This window comes from Cyprinus carpio, chromosome B12 (assembly GCF_018340385.1).
Source record: "Cyprinus carpio isolate SPL01 chromosome B12, ASM1834038v1, whole genome shotgun sequence".
In the NCBI taxonomy this organism is placed as follows: Eukaryota; Metazoa; Chordata; class Actinopteri; order Cypriniformes; family Cyprinidae; genus Cyprinus; species Cyprinus carpio.
Window position 1 is genome coordinate 23,279,485 of NC_056608.1, and position 12,846 is coordinate 23,292,330.

The 12,846-nt window shown below is 36.2% G+C and overlaps 1 protein-coding gene across 1 annotated transcript in view; it reads right to left on the reverse strand.

The window, feature by feature from the left end:
- The window catches only part of dock1 (dedicator of cytokinesis 1), a 238,154-nt gene that overhangs the window by 41,838 nt on the left and 183,470 nt on the right, over positions 1-12,846 (reverse strand). Inside the window, exons 32-37 of the mRNA XM_042735997.1 lie at positions 9,410-9,468; positions 8,255-8,403; positions 5,729-5,812; positions 4,415-4,573; positions 3,714-3,754; positions 2,582-2,672 (exon numbers count right to left, since the gene is read on the reverse strand). Coding sequence (XP_042591931.1) covers positions 2,582-2,672; positions 3,714-3,754; positions 4,415-4,573; positions 5,729-5,812; positions 8,255-8,403; positions 9,410-9,468 — 583 coding nt within the window. The remainder of the gene's footprint in view (positions 1-2,581; positions 2,673-3,713; positions 3,755-4,414; positions 4,574-5,728; positions 5,813-8,254; positions 8,404-9,409; positions 9,469-12,846) is intronic.

The window sequence follows — 12,846 nt, forward strand, 5'->3', positions numbered from 1 at the left end:
TTGTCATGACATGTTTATTGTTTTCTATCTGCTTTGCATAAGAATCAATATAATGCAGCTTTGATAGCGTATATGCTAAAGAGTAGTTGACCTAAAAATTAAAATTTAATAAAAATTTACTCACCCTCAAGCTATCCAAGATGTTTGTTTCCTCATCAGAACAGATTTGGAGAAATGTAGCATTCCATCGCTTGCTCACCAAAGGATACTCTGCGGTGAATGGGTGCCGTCAGAATGAGAATGTTTATAGTCCAAAAAATATGTTGGTGGATTTAAGTTTAAGAGGAAACCAGGGGATGGACATTATCACCGGAGGAAGTGTTAATATAGATTATGGATTCATATTTTAACTGGAAGCAATAGTTTTATGTTGAAATGTCTTAAGGATTTGTTTCTTCAGCTTTTCACTTCTCCAGATGTTGACTGATGGACTGGAGTGGTGTGCATTACTTGCATTACTGGATTATTGTGATGTTTTTATCAGCTGTTTGGACTCTCATTCTGACGGCACCCATTCACTGCAGAGCATCCATTGGTGAGCAAGTGATGTAAGTCTATACATTCCTCCCAAGCTGATGTAGAAACAAACTCATCTTGGATGACCCTGAGGGTGAATACATTTTCAGCAGATATTCATTTTTGGGGAACTTTTCTCTTAAACAGATATATAAAAAAAAGATCAGCAACAAATTACTATGCAAATAAATCCAATAAAACGAAACCAATCGCAATTCAGTATGCAAATGTGACTGTCAGTTAAGTACTGTATACAAAAACCAAAAAGGGTCTCTGTACGTTAAGTAATTCTGGATGAATTAATTAAAGTCGTCTTAATACTTGGGTATTCAATTTAATACTTTAAGTTTTATCAGTTTTATACTAAATGCTAATTAATTTTAATACTTAAAGCCATGTAAGAACCGCAATCATGTCTTTGGCAAAGTTTAAGTGTCTTTATACCAGATATTTTTGTTCTCAAAACTGCACTTGAGGTGACTTTCTAAATGTCAGACGAGAACGGCAAATGCTCGTTCACCTAAGCAGGGAAAAAACATCCTTCTGTAGAACTTCAGCACTCAGAAATGGAAATGTGCATGATTTATTCCTGTCTGAGTCTTCAACAGCGAGATTTCCAATTAAATCATACCTGCTACTGTAGATCCTGCCGTTGAAGGAGTGTATGATCATCATTATCACATCTACGCTGAACCTCTATTTACTGGCATGAGTATGAATCAAAGTAGTGTGTTTACTGGAGCCATCCAGAGACATCTTTCAAAGGTTAAGAGTAGGGCTGCTCCCCTCTAATAGTCCACTAACCATTAGTCGACCAGAAGAGGTTTGGTCGACCAAAATTTTATTAGCTGCTAAATCTCAGAAAAAATAAATAAATAAAACTCCACATTGGCGAAGTCACGCAGATCGTTAAAGGGCTGGTCAGTGTGGTAGGCTAATACAGTACATCGGGCAGGACATCCACACACTCATCATTCATCAGCTTCAAGTATGACTTATCTTAAATATGCAAGTAGTAGCAACTTTACATGGCCGCTCAATCTAATGTTAACCTAGAAAAATGTGCGCTATGCAAGTGTCTGTGCGGAGTGTGGAGCTGAACAGTAGCTCACTGCAGGACAGATGGAGGCGCCGGTGCGCTCACTTGCTCTTAAAATACTCCTCATTTTTAGTCATACAGATAAAAGTAATACTACTTTCGAATCTGTAATGGATAGAGTGTCGGACTTGTAACCCGAAGGTTGCAGGTTCGAGTCTCAGGTCCGGCAGGAATTGTCGTGGGGGGGAGTGAATAACCAGCGCTGTATTCAACCCTCAATACCACGACTGAGGTGAGACCCTTGAGCAAGGCACTGAACCCACAACTGCAGCATTGGCTGCCCACTGCTCCGGGTGTGTGTTCACGGTGTGTGTGTGTTCACTGCTGTGTGTGTGCACACTTGGATGGGTTAAATACAGAGCACAAATTCACACATCACTTCAAAACATTGCGCTTTTGTAAAATAATGAAAGTAAACAGGATGTGCTTTCTGACTCTCTGTCTCTATAACCTTGAGCGCAAAACTCCGAAATTCCTTGTATAGGCTATCTTTGCCTTACAGACATAAAAAATATTTATCTATAGTGAGTGAAAAGTCTACTTTCAAATAAACCAATCCAAATGGAAATCAAATATTCTCAAATTATGTAGTCCGTATGAAACATGCATACAGGTGCATCACTACTGCAGAGATGACGTGTCGCAGAGTTCATCTCTTAAACCGCAAACAAAAAAGCACTAGTTTATCAATCAACTATTAAAATGTTAATGCTATACCATTTTCCTGGAAACATTCATAATCATTACTTCTGCCGATGTGCCTTGGGTGGCAAGTTTTATGCATGCACTTTATCGCTATGTAGGCAATTATAGGTGCATCATTTTAATTTAAATGATTTATTAATAAACATGCAATTAGTCGACTAATGCTTCAAATGAGCGACTACTAGTCAACCAGATAAATCTTTAGTGGAGGGCAGCCCTAGTAAAGAGCATATCTAGTCAGACAAACGTGTGTGGAGTTACCTTGAGGAGTTTAGCGTGCAGCAGTAAGGTGTATCCAGCCTCGGTGTAGTTATCACACTCCTTATGCAGGTCACACAGCTTATACAGGTACCTACACACACACGCAAAATGACATTAAAAAAACTTTAACAAACTCACAAAAGCCACCAGCTCAGAGGAGCTACAGAGTTCAGATTAACCCGACATTCACATATTGTATGACTCCATTCACAGGGAAAGGTATAGTTTTCTATTCTTAAAATTCTTAAAGACAAAAATTCCAAATAGAAAACCGATCATTACAGATTTCTATCTTGATTTGTCAAGACATCAGCTGTGTCCCAAATGATGCACTGTACACTATGCACTTACTGTATTCTATGCAGTAAGTAAACAACTGTTTACTTGCAGTAATTTTATCAGTTTATTTTGTCATCCAACACACTAATCACACTATTTATACAAAAAAAAATATTTATAACAAAAAAAAAAAAAAAAAACATCATCGAATAATCTAGTGTTTCAGTGGTGGTAAAACTGGGATGCACCTAGTATACACACTATAGTAAATATGATGTGAAATACCTATTCACCTAGTTACTTGGTGGAACAATGCACTAAATGCATTTGCTGAATAGAATAATAAAAGACAAAATATAAAACTAAAATAATAATATATAAAATTAAAATTATATGTTTATATGCATTATATGTATATATGACAGTGTTATTTTAGTATCTTTAAGATACTAAGAAACAATTTTATTATAGGTATCATTAATATATATATTTTTTAACATTTAACTTTTTTGTTTTTATATTTTATGTTAAATTTTATATATTATGTTTATTTTAGAACAAGTTAAAATAAATGAAGAAAATCCTAAAGAGTAGCACTTACTGTATCTGAAATAGGTTTTTTTAATATTATAAATATCTTTTCTGTCACTTTGGCTCAATTTATTTGTCCTTGCCAAACAAAAGCATAGTTTTCTTTCAAAAAAATATTTTGAATAGTCGCAGTCTTTATCTTTCCTCCCTTCCATAATCACGACTTGACCTGCATCTGGAATTCTGATTGGTTCATTTTTTGTTTTTTCCTCTTTCATTTTTCCATGTTCTTCCACACAAACACACACAAAAAGCCGCTCACCTGATGTACATCTCTTCTCTCTCGATCTCCTTGTAGAAATTCTGCAAGGGAAACAGGCACATACAAGGTCACTTATTCATACTAAACACATCCTGACCTCAGTTCACAAAGACCTACAAATCTGTGTTTCAGAGATAATGGGCTCTAGAAGAATCCATCATCATCCCTGTGACGTCTTCTGTCCTTGTGCACTCGTGCTGTTGATCTCTACACCGTCCAACAAGACGATGTGAGAGTCATGTTTAACACAAGGGCTCTAATGGCACATTCAGATTTAATGTGCATTCATGTCTTAGTACATCCTGCTAACAAATAAATGTTCAGTTCACTTATAAAACTGGTGATTACATGTGTGAGCGTGCAGTCAAACACACAAACAAAGCCTTCAGATGTGGAGTTAACAGCATTGTTTCAGTGAGAGATCATTTTTAATATGCAGTACTGTCAGCTTCAAGTTCTTCATTGATTCTACGTTTGAAGAAAGCCGTAACATTAACGCTCGTGGGCATGTACAAAGAGTTTAAGCCAATTATAAAGTTACAAAGCCGATGCAATTACTCCACGCCATCAGGACGCCTACACACTCCAGTTACAGCGCACTCCGTCAGGAAATAGATGCATTTATATGAGTTAAGATGCATTGTAAAACTCAAGGGTTTGCTGCATTGATGCTCCATCGAGAAACTAAATGTTCTCCTCACCAGCACGTTAACTGTGCAGCTCATGCGATTCTCCTTGTTCTCATCGTGCATGATGGTCCTATAGTCCAGAAGTCTCTCCAACAGACGGACCACCAGAGTTACGAAGGTTTCGCCTGACTTAGCCAGATACTTGTGCTTCCTGCAGTGCTCCAACAGAATGAGGGTACGAAGATGTGTGCACATACACACACAAGGAAAGAGAGAGCGTGACTGTCACACACACACACATTAAAATTGGACACTGCAATGTCATAACTGTAAACATGCAACAGCATATGCAATGTATGTAGTCAAAATGAAAACAATTTTGATTTCATGCTCAATTTATATCCCTAAACTCCTTATGAATGTCAACATTAATTACCATAATACAGTGACCAGTTAGGCATTATGATATTGATTTACAGTTGTGCATGTGCTATTGATACATAAGGAAAAATTATAATTTATATGTAATTATATTTCACTGAAAGATTTACTTTCAATGAAAATAAAATTTTTTTTCTTTAAGCACAAGTTTTAAGAACATTTAATATGCAAAGAAAAAACATTTAATTTTAAACATTTAATATGGATATTTAATACGAAATACCAGTATTATTAGAAATGCTATTGTGGTTTGTTAATATTTAAATTTCATTTTTATATTTTCTGTTTTCACCATTTGTAAATTTTGGTAATTTTGTTGTGTTTTTATTCGTTTATATATATATATATATATATATATATATATATATATATATATATATATATATATATATAGATAGATAGATATCTATATATATATATAGATATCTATATATATATATATATATATATATATATATATAGATATCTATATATATATATATATATATATATATATATATATATATACATACTATATAAATTAGCTTGAATATAAATATTCAATATTAAATATTTATTATAGAAACATCCAAATGAATTAGGGTTAGTTTAGATTTTTTTGGCGCTCTTTTAAAACACAAACCTGTTCTGCTCACGTGGCATCATGTAGAAATTATATCGGTAACACTTTATTTTAGGGTCTCTTAACTAGTTTCTTATTATCATGCATATTACTAGAATATTAGCCATTTATTAGTACTAATTAAGCACATATTAATGCCTTATTCTGCATGACCATATTCTTAGAATTACTAACTATTAATAATCAGCAAATTAGGAATTTAGTTAATGTTGTTAATGGTGAATATGTGTTCCCTATTCTTAAGTGTTACCATTATATCACTATCAGTGTGTGCGTGTGTGTGTGTGTGTGTGTTTGTGTGTGTGTGTTTTTTTGTGTGTGTTTTTGTGTGTGAGGATTTTGTACTGTTCGTCTCCTCGACCGCCTTCCACCTCGTGATCTAGTTTGGTGATGATCTCGTTCTCAAACTGCAATTAAACACAGCGGCCGTAAATAACGAGTGTGGCTAATTTTTCATTTCATTAGCATCGTTCCTTCCAGCCCTCCTCTCTCCTCCTCCTGCGTTTTCTCCCTCTCTTGCACTGTGTCAGAGAGTAATCAGCCGTTATCAGTCACAGCAACTGTGAGCTCAACTTTATCTGCTCATTACCATCACTGCGCTTCATCAGACACACACACACACACACACACACACACACACACACTCACAGACAGACAGACAGCTGTCTGAGGGATTTTCTTTCAGATTCTGCTCTTCCTGCTGTTATAGAATAAATCAAGATGACTATACAGCATAGATAAAAACACAACGCAAACACACACACATCATGATTTCTGTACTCCTCACATCATCCTTATATATTAGACAACTCACAGACCTACTGTAGATGTCATTATTAGCATCAATTTTACTAATTAAAATTCCCTAACTTCATGAAGTTTGATGCAATTGTTGCCTGGTGGACAATAAACTGCTATAAAACCCCATAAACTGTAGACATCAGGAACAGTGCTTAACTTCCACGTTTAGACCGGACTGTATTTGTTAATCTCAATACAGTGGAATTAACATTACAATTTATTTTATTTCTGATTCAAATATGAACATGAAATGCAGATGTCTATAGTAAATGTGCTATATATATATAATTTATTTTATTTCTGATTCAAATATGAACATGAAATGCAGATGTCTCAAAAATACATAATTTATGAAAATAAATTAAAATACAATAGTATATAGGTCTATGGTAAATGTGCAATACATATTTGCAGCTTATTTCATTACATTTGAAAGAAATCAAATAAAAAACTTATCTTATACTTTTCTAATTTTTAAACAGGACTTCATTTTATTGTTGGCTTTTCCAAGGGTTGCTAGACTAAATTACATTTCATTGCACATAATATGAAATGTTTGATGTTTATCAAATATTTGCTCAAACTACAAAAATAGGTCAACACGCAATGAACAACACCAAAGCATGAGAGAGAAATGGACAGTTTTATACACACGGGACGCCTGTCTGCCAGTTTTCCCGATCAACCAGTCAGAACAGCAATTACCTGTTCATACAGACTCAAGTGCTCTGAGACTCAAGAACTCTGATGACAGCCTCAAGTCCACATTAAAACCTCTGAACGGATGTGTCTGATATTCTATGTCATCACTTGTATTCATGTTCAATACGCTCTCATATTAATGGTGTACTAGTGCGTCCCATGGGACAGGCAGGTCTGAAAATGCAGGGCGTCAAATACTCGCTGAAGAGATTTCAGATCAAACTGAAGCTGCAGTTTGCTGTACTGCAGCATTATCAGTCCAAACACACTCTCGCATATGTAGATTATCATAAAGCAAAGCATATCAGAGGAGGCAGTGAATCCACAACGTTCCAGCAGTGATCTTTGAGGTAGATGAAGATCTCTGTGGGATGTGGAACACGGGCTGCATCCTAATTTGTACACTAGATAGTATGCAAGGACAGACCTAGCAGATTTTGAACTACAGTATGTTAGAACTGTTTACTGTTTTCGAATACATTTTTATTTGTATTTTTTAAACATCATGAATGGCTGTGTTTGAATGCTCAATGTGTATTTGCACACATGCTCTATTAAGAGCACTGCGACTGTCTGTTTACTTAAATAATTACTTTAAAAACCAAAAGCAATGTTTAATTTCTGAGAAACACCTGAAGACTACATGTTCAGCTTAAAATGTTAGCAGTTTAATATTTATTAAAGATCATTTTAATGTGTAGCATATTATTTTTGCTGTGCTAATAAAGTCTTGTTTTTTTTGTATTTAACATCAGCATTCTCTACTGAAATGTTGGTATTGTGACAACTAAAAATGACTTTTTCTAGAAATTAATACTTTTATTCAGCAACGATGCATTAAATTTATAAAAATGAAAGTAAAGATATTCATAATGGTACAAAAGATGTAAATTTAATATTTCTAATCATCAAAAAAAAAAAAAAAAAAATCACTGTTTCCACAAAAGGAGGAAAAAAATAACAAGCAAAACTGTGCTTAACTATAATAATAATATATATATATATTTTTTTTTTTTTTTTTTTTTTTACAGCAAATCAGCATTATGTGATACTGATTACTGTGATGAATGATTTCTGAAGATTTATGTTATGCTTTACATCACAAGAAATAAATAGCATTTTTATATATGGTCACATAGAAACCAGTTATTTTAAATTGGAATAATATTTAAGTTTTTACTGTATTTTTGATCAAATAAATGCAGCTTTTGTCACCACAGTATTGAAAAAAATCTTCCTGACCCAAAACTTTTGAATGGTAGTAAACTGTCCCATGAACTGTACTATTAATAAGCAGTACAAGTATGAAAATGAGTGTGCATTTATCACAGCCTGTGAGAACTGACCGTCTGGAAGCAGCGTCTGAAGTGAAACTCGCACTGCATCATGTCAAAGAAGATGGGAATGGTGGCTTTACGCAGCTCGATCTCAGGAACCAGCGTCATCTCCAGAACCGGACCCACCATCTCAGGGATAAACTTGATTTTGTGTGGACCTGCAGGATGTTGAGAAGAAACCAGTTAGCATGTCTGAATCCTTCAGTTTATTTGTTTAAGATCTTTCAGTGTGTTTTATGCTGTACACACAGGATCTGTTTGTGATATTTTTGCTGGCAGGTGCAGCAGCACAGGGAATATCAACTCTCAGGTTCTTCCTTGCAGTGCCTGTTTGTGTCTAACAACAACTTTTATGTATTTTGGTGAGCTGTGTACAACTTCTATTTCGGAGGCACAATTTCCAAAGCTCTAAAAAGACAAGACTTTTATCTGCGCTCCGCTAATCTTCAGAGTTTCGCACAACCACAGCACTGAATTCAGCCCAACATCTCTGAATCTCTGGTGCCTGTGACTAAACCCGGTATCAAACGCCGCCAGCTAATGAACAACCAAAGACGGCTGAGAAACACGTCTAGCATGATGTGGCAATAATTCCTTCAGAGAGGAACGTGGGAGCCGAAAATACTTCCACAGTGGTACTTCCTCAACTGTCCTGCCACTAATTAACACCTTCACTTTCAGAGCATTTTCGTTTGCACGACTCTAAATAACCGTGAGGTGTCCCGCCTGAATCAGTGATAAAACTGTAAGCAATGCAAATGTGCCAGACGCAAGCCTCCCAAAAATAAACCATACAAAAGCTGGGAAATGTTTTAAAGATGCCATGGTTTTTCAGGACACATGGGGGTTGAGCCTTTCCCCAAGCATCTCATAGAAAAGCTACATATTTTAAATGTGTTATAGTGAATAAAAATAACATTGAGAAGAAATACTTCTTAAGCAGCCAATCAGTATACTGTATTAGAATGATGTCTGAAGGATCATGGGACACTGAAGACTGGAGTAATGATGCTGAAAATTCAGCTTTGATCACAGGAATAAATTACATTTTACAATATATTCACCTAGAAAACCGTTGATTTTTCTGTGTAAAGAACTTGCAGATATACATAGTCTTGTGTACTTTACATCTATTTTTGTCTGATTTAATAATCTTCGGCTCACCCAGGTTGTACCACATGTCTCGTATCTCGAAGCCAATCTGTCGCCTCATGTCTTGATACCTGTAAAAGAGAAATATGAAGATATAAGAAAAAGACTTTAGCAAGTTGTCTTCATAAAGTCAGAGGTATGAAGACCACAAAATATCTGACACAACATTTCAATTTATTCTCCTGGAATTGGAAACAATTACGGTTTGCTAGCCTCCCTCACAATACTGTTCTAACAGGAGCGAACGGATGATCTGACTGCGCTTCAGAAAGAGGAGCAGAAGCTGTTCAGAATCAATGTCAAAAGAGTTTAGGAAGAGGACAGAAGACAAGAGCGCAGACGCGTCCCGAACCGGTGCTCTCGTTCAAAGAAAGTGTGAAGTAAGCAGCACGACGACAGATCCCTTATGTTTACCTCTGCTGGCCTGGCATCCATTCATTAGCGCTGTCATCACACGCTGATATTTTGGGATGCCTGTGGCCCTCTGCTGAATTCAGAGCCACCATTGATTGCTTTGTCAATACACTCTCATCCAGTGGTAATTTATGATGACAAGGACGAGGCGCGTCGGAGCTCAGTTAACACACAGTAAAGCCTCTCACAACTCCCTCTTCATTCCTTTGTTTGACCCTCGTTCCTGACATTTAATCATTTTTGTGACAGAGATGATGCATGCTAGCATGCTAAAGCACATCACATGACTCAACTAGAGTCTGACCGGGATGTTATTCAACTCTTTGTGATCTGGGGTTTAATTTAGCAACACCAATGTGTTATTCCAGTAAACATGTCTACAGTTTTTATAAAGAAACTAATACTTTTATGCAGCAAGGACTGATTAAACATACAAAATATTCTATTTTCAATAGCTGCTATTCTTTTGAACTTTCTATTTAGCAAAGGATCCTGAAAAATAAATTAATTAATTAATAAATAGCATGGTTTCCACATGAATATGAAGCAGCACTGTTTTTTTTTAAATCAGCATATTAGAATGATCTCTGAAGGATCATGTGACACTGAGTAATGATGCTGAAAATTCAGCTGTGCATCACAGGAATAAATTACATTTTACAAAATATTCAAATAGAAAACAGGTACTTAAAACAGTTATTACTGTTTTTACTGTATTTTTACTGTATTAAAAATAACAACAAAAAAATAGCTAACACAATAAAACAATAAAAACATAAACAATTTTTGACAAAAAAAAAAAAAACTAAACCTGTAATAATTGGTAATAGCATGCATCTATGCACTATTATTGGTAATAGTGAATGTTTCTGCTCATACTCCTCTCAGACACTTCATTTTCCCAGTCTGATCTTTCCATTCACATGCTGACTCAGCTGACCCGCTCTCTTAATTACTTTACCTCCTCCTGACTTCCTGTAGCCCTCCTCGCTCACCTCCCCGTCTCTCTCCACGGCTCTGTTTGTTTCCTGCTAAGCGCTGCTTTACAATTTGTGTCTCTAGTGTCCGTGGTGACAGAGTGAGAGAAGCAGACAGACAGCGTGTCCTTGCACTCGTGCAGAAGAGGAAGCACTCACACCTGTCAGCCCACGGGACGCCTGCTGAACGAGATGCGAACGGAATACTGCGACAGATGAAGGAGTGCGAGAGACACCTGCTCCTGTTCTATTAGTGCTGTTTGCTCTTCTCCTGCTCACACTGAGCAAAACACAAGTCATGTCTACAGATCAGACGGACTCAAGGGGGGTTTGTTTAGTTCAGTGACCACTTAGCAACTAGTTATGATTGATATTGTACTCCCCAGAAACTGCATAGTGACACCCTGGCAACCAATCGAAATACCAAGCAAGCACTCCTAGAACACCCTAACAACCACACAGCAACACCCTAAACTTATTTAGAACACCCTAGCAACACCGGTATTTTTAGTCCTGCATAGCAACTTTCTAAACCCACTCAGAACACCCCAACAACTACACAACAACAACCTAAACTTGTTTAGAACACCCTGACAACTGCATAGCAACACCAATCTCTTTAGTGCTGAATAGCAACATTCTAAACCCACTAAGGACACCCTAACAACCACATAGCAACAACCTAAATTTATTTAGAACAACCTAGCAACTGCACTGCAACATTAATCTATTTAGTCCTGCATAGCAACTTCCTAATGCCATTTAGAACACCCTAACGACCACATAGCAAATGTAAACTTATTTACCACACCCTAGCAACTGCATAGGAACACCAGTCTCCTTAATCCTGCATAGAAACATTCTAAACCCTCTCATAACATCCTAACAATCACATAACAACATTCTAAACTTATTAGCAAATCACTAAAAAAGACCCAGAAAACATCAGTAAACAACCTGATCACTCTAGCAACTGCATAGCAATGCTCAACAAAAATCCCTAGTCCTGCATAGCAACAACCAAATCTACTTAGAACATCCTAAAAACCGCAGGGCAACAGTCTGCGACCCCCCAGAACACCTTAGAAACCAGATTCAAACACCTTAGCAACAGTTTAACAATGGTCTGGCAAACCCGCAGCATCAAGCATCTGCTGCTGAGTTTTTATAAAGCCACTGCTCAAAGGCTCTCCAGTGAAAGAACAGTGTATTTCAGAGAGTCTGAAGTAAGCAGGTGAAAGCTTTGGCCTGATGCTCCTTTACTGTGATGCCAGTGAAGTTTGGGCTCGGAGAGACAGAATGAGGAGAAAAAAGAAAAACAGAGTGAAGAGTCAGCAGCAGCAGCAGCAGCAGCCTCTCTCAGGTCAGCATGACACCTCCAGCAGAACACAGAGAGAACGGACTGATGAAAGCTGAGGCTATGGCTCTGAAAGGGGCCCGACGGGGGGCAAACAGCACCGAAGAACAAAGACAGAAGAGACCAACAGATTGTTAGAAATATGAGACGAGGCATCCTCAAAACATCAGCACTTTTTCTGATAAAAGCCCTCAAAATGCCAACCATGTGCTGCTTTTTTTTAGTTTTTTTTTTTCAGGACATGAAGTGTAATCAGGTTGAAATGCTGTCAGCAAGTAAACAAATTAAAATCCATTACAGCTGACAGTGTGTTGAGCTCTGCGTGCTTTCATTTTTGCACAAGTTTGGTATTAAAATTAAACAGTTCACCCAAAAATATCAACTGCTCATCCTCAGAACATTTTTCCTTTGAGGAAGTGCAGAATATTAGAATATTCAGATTTGACATTTCCGCAAAAAAAAAAATATATATTTTTTTTCAGTTTTTTATTTATTTTATTTATTTTTAAGTAATGTAACATTAAAATCTAGTTGAATTATTTTCATGTTATGGAGTATTATTAATAAATCACTTATAAATTATTACTTATTACGGCCAATTAAAATTACTGGCAGAATTAAATTATTGTTTAAAGTTTGATGCTGTTTTATTACATATAAATAAAAAAAAAAAAATTGGATAAAATAGTTAAAAACAATAA